Source organism: Oncorhynchus gorbuscha, linkage group LG09 (genome assembly GCF_021184085.1).
Source record: "Oncorhynchus gorbuscha isolate QuinsamMale2020 ecotype Even-year linkage group LG09, OgorEven_v1.0, whole genome shotgun sequence".
Lineage (NCBI taxonomy): Eukaryota > Metazoa > Chordata > Actinopteri > Salmoniformes > Salmonidae > Oncorhynchus > Oncorhynchus gorbuscha.
Window position 1 is genome coordinate 44,799,917 of NC_060181.1, and position 19,538 is coordinate 44,819,454.

General features: G+C 41.8%; 2 protein-coding genes across 2 annotated transcripts; both read left to right on the plus strand.

Annotated features, from left to right (window-relative positions):
* Positions 1-4,654: 4,654 nt before the first annotated feature.
* On the plus strand, positions 4,655-5,985 carry LOC124042837 (protein S100-A11-like). The gene is made up of 3 exons (XM_046360964.1): positions 4,655-4,755; positions 4,959-5,114; positions 5,673-5,985. Exons 2-3 carry the CDS (start codon positions 4,986-4,988, stop codon positions 5,799-5,801), a joined length of 258 nt encoding a protein of 85 aa, XP_046216920.1. The 5' UTR covers positions 4,655-4,755; positions 4,959-4,985; the 3' UTR covers positions 5,802-5,985.
* Positions 5,986-7,158: 1,173 nt separating this feature from the next.
* Positions 7,159-16,352, plus strand: LOC124043686 (eukaryotic peptide chain release factor GTP-binding subunit-like). The gene is made up of 3 exons (XM_046362526.1): positions 7,159-7,346; positions 11,969-12,103; positions 14,937-16,352. The coding sequence occupies exons 1-3, from the start codon at positions 7,344-7,346 to the stop codon at positions 15,324-15,326; spliced, it is 528 nt and encodes a 175-aa protein (XP_046218482.1). The 5' UTR covers positions 7,159-7,343; the 3' UTR covers positions 15,327-16,352.
* Positions 16,353-19,538: the final 3,186 nt, after the last annotated feature.

The following is a 19,538-nucleotide window of genomic DNA, read 5'->3' on the forward strand; positions in this document are numbered from 1 at the left end:
CTCACTGCAACTCCCCTCCAAATCTCCGACCACTACCTTGTATCCTTTTCCCTCTCGCTCTCATCCAACACCTCCCACACTGCCCCTACTTGGATGGTATCGCGCCGTCCCAACCTTCGCTCTCTCTCCCCCACTACTCTCTCCTCTTCCATCCTATCATCTCTTCCCTCTGCTCAAACCTTCTCCAACCTATCTCCTGACTCTGCCTCCTCAACCCTCCTCTCCTCCCTCTCTGCATCCTTTGACTCTCTATGTCCCCTATCCTCCAGGCCGGCTCGGTCCTCCCCTCCCGCTCCGTGGCTCGATGACTCATTGCGAGCTCACAGAACAGGGCTCCGGGCAGCCGAGCGGAAATGGAGGAAAACTCGCCTCCCTGCGGACCTGGCATCCTTTCACTCCCTCCTCTCTACATTTTCCTCCTCTGTCTCTGCTGCTAAAGCCACTTTCTACCACTCTAAATTCCAAGCATCTGCCTCTAACCCTAGGAAGCTCTTTGCCACCTTCTCCTCCCTCCTGAATCCCCCCCCTCCTCCCTCTCTGCAGATGACTTCGTCAACCATTTTGAAAAGAAGGTCGACGACATCCGATCCTCGTTTGCTAAGTCAAACGACACCGCTGGTTCTGCTCACACTGCCCTACCCTGTGCTCTGACCTCTTTCTCCCTCTCTCTCCAGATGAAATCTCGCGTCTTGTGACGGCCGGCCGCCCAACAACCTGCCCGCTTGACCCTATCCCCTCCTCTTTTCTCCAGACCATTTCCGGAGACCTTCTCCCTTACCTCACCTCGCTCATCAACTCATCCCTGACTGCTGGCTACGTCCCTTCCGTCTTCAAGAGAGCGAGAGTTGCACCCCTTCTGAAAAAACCTACACTCGATCCCTCCGATGTCAACAATTACAGACCAGTATCCCTTCTTTCTTTTCTCTCCAAAACTCTTGAACGTGCCGTCCTTGGCCAGCTCTCCCGCTATCTCTCTCTGAATGACCTTCTTGATCCAAATCAGTCAGGTTTCAAGACTAGTCATTCAACTGAGACTGCTCTCCTCTGTATCACAGAGGCGCTCCGCACTGCTAAAGCTAACTCTCTCCTCTGCTCTCATCCTTCTAGATCTATCGGCTGCCTTCGATACTGTGAACCATCAGATCCTCCTCTCCACCCTCTCCGAGTTGGGCATCTCCGGCGCGGCCCACGCTTGGATTGCGTCCTACTTGCCAGGTCGCTCCTACCAGGTGGCGTGGCGAGAATCTGTCTCCTCACCACGCGCTCTCACCACTGGTGTCCCCCAGGGCTCTGTTCTAGGCCCTCTCCTATTCTCACTATACACCAAGTCACTTGGCTCTGTCATAACCTCACATGGTCTCTCCTATCATTGCTATGCAGACGACACACAATTAATCTTCTCCTTTCCCCCTTCTGATGACCAGGTGGCGAATCGCATCTCTGCATGTCTGGCAGACATATCAGTGTGGATGACGGATCACCACCTCAAGCTGAACCTCGGCAAGACGGAGCTGCTCTTCCTCCCGGGGAAGGACTGCCCGTTCCATGATCTCGCCATCACGGTTGACAACTCCATTGTGTCCTCCTCCCAGAGCGCTAAGAACCTTGGCGTGGTCCTGGACAACACCCTGTTGTTCTCAACCAACATCAAGGCGGTGGCCCGTTCCTGTAGGTTCATGCTCTACAACATCCGCAGAGTACGACCCTGCCTCACACAGGAAGCGGCGCAGGTCCTAATCCAGGCACTTGTCATCTCCCGTCTGGATTACTGCAACTCGCTGTTGGCTGGGCTCCCTGCCTGTGCCATTAAACCCCTTCAACTCATCCAGAACGCCGCAGCCCGTCTGGTGTTCAACCTTCCCAAGTTCTCTCACGTCACCCCGCTCCTCCGTTCTCTCCACTGGCTTCCAGTTGAAGCTCACATCCGCTACAAGACCATGGTGCTTGCCTACGGAGCTGTGAGGGGAACGGCACCTCAGTACCTCCAGGCTCTGATCAGGCCCTACACCCAAACAAGGGCACTGCGTTCATCCACCTCTGGCCTGCTCGCCTCCCTACCACTGAGGAAGTACAGCTCCCGCTCAGCCCAGTCAAAACTGTTCGCTGCTCTGGCCCCCCAATGGTGGAACAAACTCCCTCACGACGCCAGGACAGCGGAGTCAATCACCACCTTCCGGAGACACCTGAAACCCCACCTCTTTAAGGAATACCTAGGATAGGATAAGTAATCCCTCTCACCCCCCTTTAAGATTTAGATGCACTATTGTAAAGTGACTATTCCACTGGATGTCATAAGGTGAATGCACCAATTTGTAAGTCGCTCTGGATAAGAGCGTCTGCTAAATGACTTAAATGTAAATGTAAATATCCCAGTTTAGCATTTAATTGATACATGTAAAGAAAGTCCTGAATCCTGTGAAAATTTTGAGTTAAGCTGAATGAGTCGTCTCCGCAGCCATTTCTCCTTTATAGTGGGTTTGTGTTGGACTTTCAATTAAAAAAAATCTGAATCTTGAGTGATAATATGTGGTCATTTTTGTACGAATTATATATTTTCCTCTGTCTAAAGCCTTGTTCACACTGGTAGTTTGAAGTGACTCAAATTAATTTGGGGGGAGTATTAAAATCTGTAAATTTTCTTGCAGTCTGAACAGCCAAAAAGCATATGGAATCTGATATTTCAAGCCACATTTCAAAACCACCTTTGTAGGTGATTTGAATTCAGATATAAATCTCATTCCTGGCCAAGCGACTTGTCTGAACGGTCAAATCTGATTTATTTGCCGTCAAGTGGTTTTTGGACTCATTTGTCATTTCTTGTTGCTTGCTAGCTACTCTGTTGAGTTTGACAAGAACATGGAGGTTGTAGCTAACTAGCTTGTTAATTGTTTACAAACAAGCTAAACAGCTACCTAGCTATAGCTGACTGCTGTGACTTGCCAAAAATGACTCCCTTTGAAAGTTTGTGTTCTTACACTATGATTTTGAACATTCAAAGCAACTGGGAAACGTATAAGGCAGGCATTGTTGTCACCTTAGCTTGCTACATAACTTCTGAGGAATAGGAAGCACGAGCACCACCAATCAACCTGCACCACTGCACATACACCTGTCGTTATGGCTACGCTATGACAACAAGCGTAGCCATGTCAGCAAATGACTGCTGTCTGAACACATCTGATTTGGTCACTTGTAATTTGCTGTTTGAACAATCAGTATTAAGGCCTGTAGTGTGAACCAGGCTTAAGTGTGTGTCACTTAGGTTACTGGCAGAGGGGGAAGTGGGGAATTAATATTTTGTTGAGTCCATATTACTAGACAAAAGTATTTATGACACAGACTAATCCCCTGTAAAGTAATAATAAAACCTTGTAAGAACCTCTAAGAAGCATGCACACAAAGACATGTCCACACATGTCCACACGCAGCACACATCAGCACTGTGACTGCTTCTGAAATGGCACCCTGCAACTCCTTTTATAGTCCACTACTTTTGACCTTTTGGCTATATGGGTAGTCAGCAGTGTAAAGCACTTATGTAAAAATATTTTGAAGGACTGCTTAAGTAGTTTTTTTTTCTTGGGGGGGGGGTTCTTTACTATTTATATTATTGATAACTTTTACTTCACTACATTCATGTTCCCTTACCCAAAAGTACTCATTACATTTTGAATTCTTAAGCCGGCCAGGAATACAATATATATATATTTTTTTAAACTTTTACTCAGGTAGTATTTTACTGGGTGACTTTTACTTGAGTCATTTTCTATTAAGGTATCTTTTTATTTTTACTCAAGTATGACAATTTGGTACTTTTTCCACCATTGTGGGTAGTAGTGGCCTATACAGGGAATAGGGTGCCGTTGGGGAGGTAACCTATGCGTGACTTGAAGCAGTGAGTCTGTACCAGTCCTGATTAGATTAACTGATTAGTAAAGCTGTCAGTAATGATGGATGGTTCTTGTCCAACACTTTGAAGCTGTCATACCTAACATTCTCCATCTCCCAAACAACTGGTCAAGCAGAAGCTTTACTACTGGGCCTCCTCACTAGGCCTAGATACATAGTGAACAGGCCTCCCATTTTAAAACCTGAGGAAACACCACTGCACACCTTTTCTCAGAGATGCATACACACACACACGTTCACTCTCTCTTGTGTTCTCTCTCCGATATGCATACATTTGTGTGCAGACTTACACTCCTGGATCACTATCATTTGATGATACAGCATTTTCTTCAAACCATTTTGTCATCAATGTAGGGTTTGAGAGATGTTATGTACGAATGCATCTATGCTGATTCAGTTTTGATTCAGGTTCCTGATTAAAATGAGCTGACAGAGATGTTATCCTAAGTCCACAACACTGCAAGGAAACCAACTGAAATAAATTGTCCTGTCAGCAATATTGCAGAAATTATTTGCTGACTTTTGATCAATTGTTTATAACATCAAAACTACAGAATAGTATTGAATTGGACTGTAGTAAACTCCCATCGTATCAATATATTTGTTTATGTCCAGCGGTATGTCAAATGTGTATGTGCATTTGGGTCTGGGGGTGATTGTGTGCCTTCCAGAAGGTGTGATGGAAAATTAGAAAGCTAGATAAGAATGTCCTGATGGAAACTTGTTGGTTTTCCGCTGACGTCTGCATCATCAAGGGGGGATGGAGACAATAAAAGAGGGGAAGAAAGGTTGGAAAGACAAGACAAGGTTCTCCATACCTGCTGCAACCAGACCATACCTCATCAGGTGAGACAACATATGACTGGTTTTCCTTTAATGCTTTTCTTTCTGTCTTTTCTCAATCTGATTTCACATGATTTTCTGTTTTTTCATCATTTAGTTGCTGGCTTTATTGTAAAGTCTGCTTCAACAATGTGTAAAAGCTTGTAATAACATTTATTGACAATTCATAAGCAGACTGGTTTCTTTCTCTTGTCATGTATTCGCAGTCAACTCCTTCATACAGACTCACTACAATGGAATCTGCCATCAATGTACTTGTCTCCCAGTTCAAGACCTTTGCTGGAAAGGATGGATCCTCAAACACCTTGAGCAAAGGGGAGTTCAGCAGCCTGGTGGCCTTTCAACTACCTACTTTTGTCAAGGTAAATCTGACTGAGTCCCAAATGGCACCCTATTTTATATGTAAGTGCACTTCTTTAGACCGGAACCTTATGGGCCCTGGCCAAAAGTAGTGCACTACACAGGGAATAGGGTACCATTTGGGACACAGACTTAGTCCTCTTCAGCACCCACTTCATACTTGGCCTCCATTTTGCAATAAATTATCTAGAGCCATGAGTGAGTGGCTGAATGACGTGATATCAAGCATCATATACCTTAGTGATAGCAGGCCAAATCCTTTTCTGTACTACTTCTATTGCTCTCTGGGAAAAAGAGTGCCATTTGGGATGTAAGTCACTGGTATTTGCTCTGTCATGCTCACCAGGTGTTATGGCATAAACCTCCTTCCATTTTATTCTGCAAAACAACACTTTGCAACCAAAGTTTGTGGAACTCAGACTCTGTGCCATTTGTTCTATAGTACTGTACTATTATTTACCATTAGATGGCAGAGTAGCCTTAACCATGCAGCTCATTGTTAACCCAGTCTGGGCCTGAATGGGATCACTGTCCCCTTTCTTGTCTCTGATTGTCTGCAGAACGCCAGCGATCCAGCCGTAATCGAGCAGCTCATGGGCTCGTTGGACGAAAACAATGATGGGGAGCTGACATTTTTGGAGTTTTGGCAGCTGATTGGAAAACTTGCCAACAAGCAAGGGGGCTTTTAGCCAATAAAAAGACTTCATGGGAATCTGTTGGACTAGCATTGTGCATTAGGCTACAGTCCAATGAAATTATCCTGAATGTAGCTGTGTGGTAAACTTTTGATCTGAATTGACATGCACAATTCTTTAGTTGATCATTTTCTAAAGCAGGTGACTTTGAATAAAAGGATCCATTGTCTTAACTCGCCTTCTGTCTCCTATGGTTCACTGGCCTCAGTATATGACATATATTACTTAGGTGGAAGCCTAGAGGGGGGAAAATGGGCCTGTGTTAGAAATGCCGGGCTCAATCTCTGGTCCCAGTCTGGCTCTGTCCACCCCCCTCTTGTGCATTCTCTCAGTGTGGCTGTATAACAACCTTGATTTAATAGTATAATTGGATCATAACCCTACACTGCTCCCACCACTACACCAGGTACAGCAAAACTATTCCATACGGGTTTATAATGCCTATACACTGCCTTTCCAAGTGTTACACAGTGATGTAAATGCAGTCTGCATCCCTGCTGCTATTTACAATCTTTGTGTCTCCATTACCAATATACGTTTTTCCTAGGTCAACAACAATACATTGGATAAAGGAGAGCTGCTTGGTGTCTGTACAAATACTACCCGTCACTGTACTCTATTGTTTAATGAAGTTGTTTGTTTAGTGAAAGGTCAAAAATAGTGCACTATATGGAGAATAGGGTGCCATTTGGGACACATTCACTGCTATTTTCTCTGGCATGCTCACCTGCTGTGTTATAGCATACACTTCCCTCCATTTTATTCTGCTAAGCGATGCTTCACAAGTTAGGCATTTCCATTGCAATTTTGATGGGAAACTGTAGACTTTGTATCCTCATTAAACACAGCAAGGTGCCAGTGTGGGTGTGACTGATGACAAATGAGTGTGTCTACTCTGACAAACAATGACACACTGATACAGCATGAAACACTCCCTCAGGGCGTGTGTGTCGACATGCATTTTAGTGTTGTGGTCCTGGAGTGGTCTGGATATGCTCCTGAGGCAGTTGCCACTCCCATGAGCCTGGGTGTATGAGGGGGGTAAAGATCACTACTGTCCAAACATACAGTAGGCTAACAGCTAGACTGTAAAATGCAGCTGGAAGTCGATGTTGGATACAAAAGGGTTAAAAGCAACTCAACACTCAAACCTCAATGTCTCCTCCTATGAATTCGAATTATTGGCGTGGAACAATACAAATCACACATAATCTAAACTAGCACCACATACCAAAGATAATAGACTAAATAGGAATTAGGTTCCAAGGTTGTGATACACATTTCTGCCCCTCATAAAAAAAAGTGTCTTATCTTTTCCACATTCCCCCTTTATTTTGTCGCACTCTCCCAGGTACACGCCCTTTGCCTTGTCAGGAAAAAAAGTTGAAGAAAAAACTAAATCACGGAAGAGATTATGCAGCGCTAGTTTGGCAAGTTTCTTTTGCGGTCTCAAAGCAGCGGAGATAGACGGAAAAGAAGGAAAACAAACACAAAGTTGGGCACATTTGATCTGTTCGCTTGTCCTGTAGGAAGTATATGGTGAGTTATACATTTTGTCCATATTTTATTGAAAAGGTTTTGTACTGTAAACTTGCTTAAATCAAAACGCGTGTGCCACGTTTTAGATTCACCCTCGCAGGAACTTTCTACACGCTCTCATCGAGGGACAGTGCCAACGACGCTTTTAGAGACTCCAAGAAAGACTCGTTATTTTTTACGTTGCAAGTAGCGGATAACGTTTGAATTCAAAGGGGGGGAAACGATTTAACTACGTTAGTGCATTATTTATCATAAACGCATAGCTATTCTTGATCAGTCATAGCGTGTGCACACTCAAACAAAACATACCTGAGATAAGTGTGCCTCTTTTGTAAAACGGGTCGATCAGCTGTTATCTAGCCTACCGTGGGCCATATGAGCCTGTCTTGTTTGTACAACTGGCATAAAATGTATGGACTATCCGAAATAACATATAACCTATGGGTAAACCTACACTGTAAAGGGGTTAACGTGATTTTGACAGTAATTTACAGGCAGCTCGGTGGCAAGTACAATTCTGTTTGTCATATTACAGTACACCCACTAAAGTAAATATAATATCAAAGAAAACACTGCAATGACACGAAGTTTAAGAAAAAAAAGAGTAAACGCTCCCATAAATCGGAATGAACTAATTAATGGATGACTGAATGAAATTCATTGACGGGAAGGGTTTGTATTTGACTGTAATTACAAGAGATTGGTGCAAGCAGATTGGCTGCTAGGTAAGGTGTTTACAAACATTACAGCATATTAATGAATATTTTGTGTTTTTAGCACTTGCACTTTCTAGAGGCCTTAGTTTAGGCTTGCGGAACTGGCAGCGACTAAAGGGCAAAACAGATCAAAGGGACATGGCAAATTGCTTAACCGTTTAAGGTGTAAGACTTGCTGCCACTTGAATCTGTCGCCTATACATTTTTAATTGATGGGGCATTATAACCACATATGAGTTAAATTGGTACAGCATTCCCACTCACTGCTGCAACAAATATAGCGTCTTACAAGACAGAATGCCTCAAAATATGTTAATGAGATAGAAACAACAATACCATGCACCCACTAATGGTCAAAAGGTTTTTTTTGTACTCCAAAAATATGGTACGGTACTGTATTCTGTGGGGCGGAATTGCAGTACCATAAGAAATACGGCAATTATTTCCCCACCCAGAACATTTTCCCATAATGCACCATAATTCACAGTATGCTGCATTAAAATGTTTCAGAGTATTATACTGTTGATAATACAAAATAAATCTATCATTTACAGTTATCCGTTACATTGTATGTGTAAGGGTGATCATTCGCATTGCGCCTTGCTCCCGAGTGGAGCAGTTGTCTAAGGCATTGCATCTCAGTGCTAGAGGAGTCCCATAGGGCGGCGCACAATTGGCCCAGCGTCGTACGGGTTAGGGTTTGTCCAGAGTAGGCCGTCATTGTAAATAACAATTTGTTCTTAACTGACTTGCCTAGTTAAATATAGGTTAAATAAATAAAATAAATTATTTTCATAGTCTACATACTACAACCTATTTCCTAAAAGATCTACAATGATGATAAATGTCCAAAAGTAAAACCTGTGTAAACAACCAGAGCTCAAGACACTCTTCAACTGGCTCAGAATTCTCATTCTTAGCTTTGTGCACCATTGATGTTCAGCAGTATTTTAGTAGACCTATGTGATAAGTTAGAGAGGCACTGCAAGCCTGTTCGGTGCAGTATATAGCCACAACCTAACTTGTTCCTCTCTTAATATTTCATGCCACACGAGCGGTAGTATTGCCATTATTCAGAACACATACTGTATCACATTCACCCATTTGGAAACACAACACTCAATCTCCTTTGGGCTCTGGAGTGAAACGGGAAACCTCTGTCTATATTTAATTATTTGCTGAGTAGTTTGTTTGCCTTTTGCTCCAAATAATAGGGATTAGTTGGTGTGTGTCGGAACTGAGGCGGGGTCAGAGCTGTCCTTGTGACGTTGGCTAAATAATAGAAGCCCTGTGTTCATTAATCAGATTTAGGGAGGGGTGCGGCTCGACACATGCTGTCTGGCGACCGTTTGGAGATGAGGTCGACTGTCACTGACCCTGACCGTGAGAAGGCATAGCCAGGTTGCAGCCAGGCCACCAAGTAAATAATACATGTAAGGATAGGACAGAAATGGAAATTCAAGAATTGTGACTACCAATGCTGTACCAATTTAACTCATACGTGGATATATCAATTTATACAGTGCCTTCAGAAAGTATTCACACCGCTTGAATTTCTTCACATTTTGTTGTGTTCCAGTCTGGATTTAAAATGGATTAAATTGTGGAATTATCTTAGAACCTTTTTTTATTCATTCAAAATTAAAAGCTGAAATGTCTTGATTCAATAAGTATTCAACCCTTTTGTTATGGGAAGCCTAATCAAGTTTTTTAAAATTAACAAGTCACCAAAGTTGCAAGGACTCACTCTTGTGTGCAATAAGTGTTTAACATGATTTTTGAATGACTACCTCATCTCTGTACCCCACACACACTGTAAGGTCCCTCAATCAAGCAGTGAATTTTAAACACATATTCAGCTCATTTCATCTTTCAATCACCGACGTGGGTATATGCTCCTAAACCCCAATGAGGAGATGAGTGGCAGGACTTGCTGCCAGCATCCCGGACTCGCCTCTTCACTGTTGACATTGAGACGGGTGTTTTGTGGGTACTATTTAATGAAGCTGCCAGTTGAGGACTTGTGAGGCGTCTGTTTCTCAAACTAGACACTCAAATGTTCTTGTCCTCTTGCTCAGTTGTGCCCCGGGACCTCCCACTCTTTCTATTCTGGCTAGAGACAGTTTGTGCTGTTCTGTGAAGGGAGTAGTACACAGCGTTGTATGAGATCTTCAGTTTCTTGGCAATGTCTCGCATGGAATAGCCTTCATTTCTCTGAACAAGAACATTTCTCAGAATAAAGTTCTTTGTTTCTGGCCATTTTGAGCCTGTAATCGAACCCACAAATGTTGATGCTCCAGATACTCATCTAGCCAAAAGGCCAGTTTTATTGCTTCTTTAATAAGCACAACATTTTTCAGCTGCGCTAACATAATTGCAAAAGGGTTTTCTAATGATCAATTACCCATTTAAAATGATACATTTGGATTAGCTAACACAACATGCCATTGGAACACAGGAGTGATGGTGGCCTCTGTACGCCAATGTAGATATTCCATTAAAAATCAGCCGTTTTCAGCTACAATAGTCATTTACAACATTAACAATGTCTACACTGTATTTCTGATCACTTTGATGTTATTTTAATGGACAAAAAATGTGCTTCTCTAAGTTTCTAATTGACCTCAAACTTTTGAACGGTAGTGTATGTGTGGTCAGCATGTTAGTAACACAACAAAATGGTTGAGCATTTTGCAACGTCCTTTTGGTCTGTTTTGGACCTGTTAGTTGCTGTAGTTTGGAAGCCTTTGTTAAAGCCTCTAGAAGTGCAAGTATTATAAAACACCAAATATACAATAATATACTGTATTTGTTAACAAGTTTACCCAGGAGCTAACCTGCTTGCATTAATCCCTTGTATTTACAGTAAAATACTGTGAAATACAAACCCCTCAATGAATTGTATTAATGAATTCATATTTGTATTGATTCCGATTATGGTAGCATATACTTTTTTACACTATAATGAATTTGACATATTGTACTCTGTATCATTACACTGGACTTGCTCTGATACTGTATTTGTATTTCAGTAGGTGTACTGTAATATGAAATACAAAATTTTACTTGCCACCGAGCTGCCTGTAAGCTACTGTCAAATTCACAGTAATCCCTTTACAGTGTATGCTTTTTCTTGGCGGACGTGTGTGTGTAGTTTGTGTGCTACATTTAAATACTAAAGTTGACAATCGAGTGAGATTGGTTCATTAAACGAGCAAACATCTCTCTCCACTGCTTTGGGGCAAACTAGTGTGGCCTGTACATTCTTATCCTGTTTAAGTGATCTCCTCTGACAGAAAGGAATGGGAATTCCTGTATGGATCTGTCACTCACTGGCATGCATTGTATTTTGTGCTCCGTGTGAGGGCCATCTTACACATACAGCTGTCTATTGTGATTAATAGGACACATCACGCATATCTCATTCAATCAGTCCAACGCTTACGGGCTATATTACATACATACCGGATTACTCACATATAAAGGCGCATACAGCACACACTAACACGCATGCATGTGTAAAATGTCTGTCCCTAAAAAAAAAAAAAAAAATTTTTTTTGTCACATGAGAGTGCATAAGGGTGTGAGGAGGCAACAGAGATAAAGCAAGACCGATAAAGAAAGAGAGAGAGACATATAAAGAATGAGAGAGAGAGATTGCAGGTAATCCCTGCGGTAATCTGAAACCTTGGACCAATAGTGGCTTCAGTAGATCAGATGACCAATCAAATCCCACTGTGGTGTCCTATCTTTATCTCCTTAAAATAGATTGTTATGGAAATAATTTTGTAAAATGTGCATTGCCTGTGTCACTCAATATCTCGTACCATCTCTGTTTTCTCTCTCTCTCATTCCTTCTTACCTGCTTCCTCTCTACAAAACCATTACCCCTCTATCTCGGGGCAGAGAGAGACAGCAGTCATGGAGTCAGCCATTCAGACGGTAGTGGGTGTCTTCCTGAAATCAGCCAAAGGGAAGGAGAGTTTGGGAGGGAATGACTTCCAGAAGCTGGTGAAGAGCCAGCTCCACAACATCATGATGGTCAGTTAGACAGCAGCCTGCACACTCACCATGGTTATAAACCTGCTATTAACACTACACCTTTTTGAACTCTTTGATTGAGCTACAGGGCATTTGGAAAGTGTTCAGACCCCTTCCCTTTTTCCAAATGTTGTTACATTACAGCATTATTCTAAAATGTATTAAATATTTTTCCCCTCATCAATCGACACACAATATCCCATAATGACAAACTGAAAACATTTTTTGTTGTTTTTTTTGCAAATGTATTAAAATTAAAAAACAGAAATAACTTATTTACATACGTATTCAACCCTTTGCTATGAGACTCGAATTTGAGCTCAGGTGCATCCTGTTTCCATTGAACATCCTTGAGATGTTTCTACAACTTGATTGGAGTCCACCTGTTGTAAATTCAATTGATTGGACATGATTTAGAGAGGCACATACCTGTCTATATAAAGTCCCACAGTTGACGGTGTATGTTAGAGCAAAAACCAAGTCATGAGGTTGAAGGAATTGTCCGTAGAACCTTGAGACAGGATTGTGTCGAGGCACAGATCTGGGGAAGGGTGCACAAACATATCTGCAGCATAGAAGGTCCTCAAGAACACAGTTAGCTTTCATTATTCTTAAGTAGAAGAAGTTTGAAACCACCAAGACTCTACCTAGAGCTGGCCAAATGGCCAGACTGAGCAATCAGGGGAGAAGGGCCTTGGTCAGGGAGGTGACCAAGAACCTAATGGTCATTCTGATAGAGCTCCAAAGTTCCTCTGTGGAGATGGGAGAACCTTCCAGAAGGACAACATTCTCTGCAGCACTTCATGGTAGAGTGGCAAGACAGAAGCCACTCGTCAGTAAAAGGCACATGACAGCCTGCTTGGAGTTTGCCAAAAGTCACCTAAAGGACTCTCAGACCATGAGAAACAAGATTCTCTGGTCTGATGACACCAAGATTGAACTATTCAGCCTGAATGCCAAGCGTCACGTCTGGAGGAAACCTGGCAGCATTCCTACGGTGAAGCATGGTGGTAAGCAGCATCATGCTGTGGGGATGTTTTTGTTGGGATGTTTTTCAGTGGCAGGGACTGGAGGACTAGTCAGAATTGAGGGAAAGATGAACGGAGCAAAGTACAGAGAGCTCCTTGATGAAAACCTGCTCCAGAGTGCTTAGGATCCCAGACTGGGGCGAAGGTTCACCTTCCAACAGGACAACGACCCTAAGCGCACAGACAAGACAACGCAGGAGTTGCTTCGAGACAAGTCTCTGAATATCCTTGAGTGGCCCGGACTTGAACCCAATCGAACATCTCTGGAAAGACCTAAAAATAGCTGTGCAGCAACGCTCCCCATCCAACCTGACAGAGCTTGAGAGGATCTGCAGAGAAGAATGGGAGAAACTCCCTAAATACAGGGGTGCCAAGCTTGTACTGTCAAACCTAAGGTTCAAGGCTGTAATCGCTGCCAAAGGTGCTACAACAAAGTACTGAGTAAAGGGATTGAATATTTATGTAAATGTAATATTTCAGATTCTTTTTTTGATACATTTTACAAATAAATCTAAAACCTGTTTTTGCTTTGTCATTATGGGGTATTGTGTGTAGATTGATGAGTAAAAACAAAACAATTTAATCAATTTTAGAATAAGGCTGTAATGTAACAAAATGTGGAAAAAGTCAAGGGGGAATTATATTATTTTATACTAATTCAATTACTCAGAGAAAGATATTTTGTTTAATATTTTTGTATAAGTAATACAAACAAATCTAAAAAATGTAGGGGTCCAAATAATTGACACCCCGAAAGATTCTTAAAAATGAAGCAGTCAAAAGTTGAGTATTTGGTCCCATATTCCTAGCATACAAGGACTACATCAAGTTTGTGACTTGTTGGATGCATTTGCAGTTAGTTTTTGTTGTGTTTCAGATGATTTGTGTCCAAATTTATTATAAGTAATGTATTGTGTCATTTTGGAGTCACGTTTATTATAAATAAGAACAGAATACATTTCTAAACACTTCTGCATTAATGTGGATGCTTCCATGATTACGGATAATCCTGAATGAATGATAATGATACGTGAGAAAGTTACAGAGGGTCAAAGATCATACCCCAAAGAAATGCTAACCTCTCACCATTAATAAATAAGAGGGAAGGTTAGCATGGTTAGGGGTGACAATTTTGACCCCTACCTTTTTTGAGAGAAAAAAGTATTAATTGTTAACAAAATCTCTTTCTCTGAGCAATTTAATTAGTATAAAATAATATAATTTCCCAATTTTTTTAAGCGTTCAATTATAGCTCATTATTTGAATTCGTTATTTTATATATTATTGCTCATATTTATCAAGGGTGTCAATACATTTGGACGCCACTGTACATATACAGGTTGGAGCAGGGAGCTGTCATACTGGGCGCCCTGTAGCAGTTGTGGGAGGTTAAGTACCCTGCTCAAGAGCACAACAGCAGGCAACAGTGTCTAGGATTTAATACCAGTAACCCCTCGGTTGCCAGCTCACTTCCCACCAGATTTGTCCCGTCAGACCTGGGATACAATCTGGCAACCCTCCGGTTGCTGGCTTATTTCTCTAACCGCTATGCTGTCTGCTGCACTAGTAAGATATCTATGATATGTATGAAATAGGAGACACTACAGACTAACATATAAAATAGGGTGTGTTGCACCAACATGGATTCACTCTTAAACTTGGTTAAATCAAGGTCTATCTATTAATCCAGGTGCACAAACAGTACTGCATTTTGTGATGTAAGGGGTCAGTTACTACAGAGGTCACCTCTGCTGGCGTCACCCTTGAGTCACGTCTGCCCGTCTCTGTATCTACTCTGTACCCAGGACACTGACAGCTCCGAGGCGGTGAAGAAAATGCAACAGGGCCTGGACGCTAACCAGGACGGTAAAGTCAACTTCGAGGAGTACATGAAGCTGGTGGGCTACCTAGCAACCTCCCTGAGCGTGCAATGCACCGCTGCCGTGGACACGCCAGCTGAGAGTGCGGCCGCCACAACAGAGACCAAGAATGCACCAGCAGCAACAGAGGTAAAGGAAGAGAAGGCAGAAGCCGAGGCACAGCCAGAGGAGGCACAGGCTGAGCCAGAGACAGCCACAACTGTAGAGGCACCAGCAGAGGCAGTCGTAGAGGCAGAAAAGGTGGAAGAGGTGAAAAAGGTGGAGGAGCCAGCACCAGCAGCAACCGAGGAGGAGAAGACAAAGGAGGCCTCATAGGAGTTTACCACCGGTCCAGTCCGGACATTACAATACACACCAACACCAAACTGATAGACACCTCACTACCCTAATACAAACTACAGTACACTATGCAACCCACCCTTCAAACAGGAGTGCTAATACCATAATAATAATAATACCATGCAGTACAGTATATGTTGCAACACCACAGCAGCACATACATGTTCATACACATACATAAACCCAGTATTTGGTACTAAAATAAACTACACTACAATTATTTACATTGCAGCAGTACATGCCATAATGTTGATATACTTCCCCCTATATAGCACACTATACTTTATTATATGTATATATAATTCATTCTGCCATTCATTGATGTGAAATTTTGACACCCTCTGAAATTAACACATTTACACACCTGTAGAGCTGATTAATCTTGATATACACTGACACACATGCAATACTAAATGTTTTTATATTTGCATTCCTTCTTTCTCCCTTTGCTCATCTACAATGATGCAATGCAACACTATACTACAGTACATTCCACAATGTACAGTCAAGTCAGGCCATCTCAAGTTGTTCTTGACATTTGCTACACATCAAATTCTCCAGTGTTAAATTAACACTGACAGTGTTAAATCAAGTCCAAGTACCAGATTGGATTATTTTAGAAAAATGTATGTTAGTTATATTTGAGAAGAATAAGATTAATGAATGTACATGCAAATACATAGATATTGAAACAATTCTAAAAAATATGCCTGCAGTAGAGCATGCTGGGAAATATGATAATGATGGGTGTGGTTTTGGTTTAACACTGGTTATTAACACCAACACTGGGATTCTTTTACACCAATGAGTGTTAATTTAACAATTACAAAGAGAATTTAACACAACTTAACATTAGAAATGTTACATTGACCAATTTGCTTTGCAAGATTGTCTAAGTGCTCTCTCTCTCTTTTCTTCCCTTGCAACTCTGTCATTGATATTAAGCTCTGATATGGCATGACATGACAATAAACAAATTGTGTTGCTAGGGTTCTTAGTTCAGACTAGTCTCTCTCTGTCTTTGTTTCGTCAATCTCATTTCCTGGAAAATCCAGGCAGGGCAGCATATGGAGTTTATGGACTCCTCTCCACTACTAGCTAGCCAATAGCCATGGAGGATCAGGTGTGGTGTGTCCTAATATTGGCCTTCTAGTAAATAATTGAGGGCCCAGGATGGAATCAACACCAGAACCCTTGCAGCCCCAAGGGAGCCCAAAATAGCCCTTAAGCAGCAGGCCGCTGACCCGGGGGGGCCACTAGGGGCCCTTGATATAGGTCGCGAGCCGTTTCTCCATGCAACCCAATCCACCAGAACCAAGAGGAAAGGAAAACGAAACAGACACCCAAACTTGAAGAAAAGTGGCTCTTCTAGCCTGAAACATTACACATGATGTGAAAAGTCACAACAGAAACTTGACCCTTGAATAGGTAATGTGTTGGTATTGTTTCTACACTATTAGAATATAAGTTCCTATCTAGAACCAAAAAGCGTTCTTCCGCTGTCCCCACATGAGAACCCTTTGAAGAACTATTTTTTGGTTACATGTAGAACCCTTTCCACAGAGAGCCAAAATGGTTTTGATCTGGAACCAAAAATGATTATCCTATGGGGACAGTTGAAGAACCCTTTTGACACCCTTTTTTCAAGTGTATTTTTTGTTTGTTTTCCTCCTAGTTCCGTTACCATCAGGTTTGCTGGGTTACCTGGTCACACCCCTGTTCTCTGTTGAGAGACCCTGTTTGACCTGAAATTACATCCCAGTGCTTAAAACCATTGACTTAACCATAGTGGGCACACCCTTGGACAAAACCAACACAATAGTTACTTGATTACTGATAGCTATCTGTGACTCATCTGAATTTCCTGAGTTGCAATGAATTTGCCAGACTTCAAATACTATTTTAAATATTTTAAATGCTGGGAGTGTTTGCTTTAGCCCTCCTGGAGTGCCAGGTGGGCGGGGTTTGACGTTTTTGGACTATTCTATTGGTCCATTACACCAGGCAAACTTGGCAATTTATTTCAAATAGTATTTTACCCTAGGTCTGTAAACTGATTTAATCCTTAAACCAGTAGTGTTACAGAGAGTATATTATACTCTTTTTAGCAAGTATAGTACAAGTCAAAAGTTTGGACACACCTACTCATTCAAGGGTTTTTCTACATTGTAGAATAATGGTGAAGACATCAAAATTATGAAATAACACATGGATTCATGTAGTAAACAAAAAAGTGTTTAACAAATCAAAATATATTTCATATTTGACATTCTTCAAAGTAGCCACCCTTTACCTTGACAGCTTTGCACACTCTTGGCATTCTCTCAACCAGCTTCATGAGGTAGTGACCTGGAATACATTTAAATTAACAGGTGTGCCTTGTTAAAAGTTAATTTGTGGAATTGATGTCCTTCTTAATGCGTTTGAGACAATCTGTTTTGTTGTGACAAGTTTCTTCAAGTGCAGTCGCAAAACCATCAAGCGCTATGATGAAACTGGCTCTCATGAGGACTGCCACAGGAAAGGAAGACCCAGAGTTACCTCTGCTGCAGAGGATAAGTTCATTAGAGTTACCAGCCTCAGAATTTGCAGCCCAAATAAATGCTTCACAGAGTTCAAGTAACAGACACATCTCAACATCAACTATTCAGATGTCGAATTGCTGCAAAGAAACCACTACTAAAGGACACCAATAATAACAAGAGACTTGCTTGGGCCAAGAAACTTGAGCAATGGACAATAGACCGGTGGAAATCTGTCCTTTGGTCTAATGAGTCCAAATTTTATATATTTGGTTTCAACCGATGTGTCTTTGTGAGACGCAGAGTAGGTGAACAAATTATTTCCACATGTGTGGTTCCCCCCATGAAGCATGGAGGAGGAGGTGTGATGGTGTGGGGGTGCTTTGTTGGTGACACTGTCAGTGATTTATTTAGAATTCAAGTCACACTTAACCAGCATGGCTACCACAGCATTCTGCAGCAATACGCTATCCCATCTGGTTTGCGCTTAGTGGGACTATCATTTGTTTTTTAACAGGATAATGACCAAACACACCTCCAGACTGTGTAAGGGCTATTTGACCAGGAAGGAGAGTGATGGAGTACTGCATCAGATGACCTGGCCTCCACAAATCATCTGACCTCAACCCAATTGAGACCTTTTGGGATGAGTTGGACAGAGTATATGAGCATATGTGGGAACTCTTTCAAGGGAACTCTTTCAAGACTGTTGGAAAAGCATTCCAGGTACTTTGAAGAATCTTCAATCAAATATATTTAGATTTGTTTAACACTTTTTTGGTGTTTTAACACTTTCATTCATATTGTAATTAATTATAGGTCATATTTAACAGAAATCTGGAAACCCTGTACAGTTACTTTAATGGAATGCAGGGGTTGTACTGTACAGCCCAACACTCAGGTTATTTACACCCTAGTAAATATTTGTCGGATAGATACAGACAATTCATTAATTGTAGTTTAATGTTTTTTTAAATGGTTCCTTCATTAATAATGCAATCAAGGGAAAAATCTCATGTTGCATCACGCATGAAACCACTTTGCACCAACGACCGAGATATGGAGATATACAGTATAAATGCTTTCTAATTTTGACAGGTTAAGCTTCAAACCCTTCAGTGAAATACAGAGGATGTCCAATCTACTAATAAGAATGACATGTAAATCAAAATGTCGCACCTTGACACTTGTAAAAAGTCTTCCCTTCAATTATCCAAGCATTTTACTACACTCTTGCTCTTCTCTTGCTATGCTGCATTGCTTGCATGATTCATTTCAACTAAGGAAAGCAAATGCTCATCTGGCATTCTTTACACATCCGAAGCATGCTTTTTTTCTTCAACTTAACCTAGTTAAAGAGCATATTTTGTACTGTAATATAATTTTCTGAGGAAACCAGTGTATTTTACAGTAATACACAACAGTAATGCACAACGACATTACTTTCCTATCTCGACTATGTGAAAAACCATGCCACTCACTAGCAGTTAGCAACATGCTAACATCTCCTGCTAATGCTACAGAATGTACATAGGCCTCATCCACTAGCACAGTGTACTGTATGCATAAGCTAGCTGTGTACCCTCCTGCAGTTCCCCACAGTCTAAACATCGACACGATGCACACCTGTGTTAGAATTGTGTCAAGGATGATGAAACTATGACAC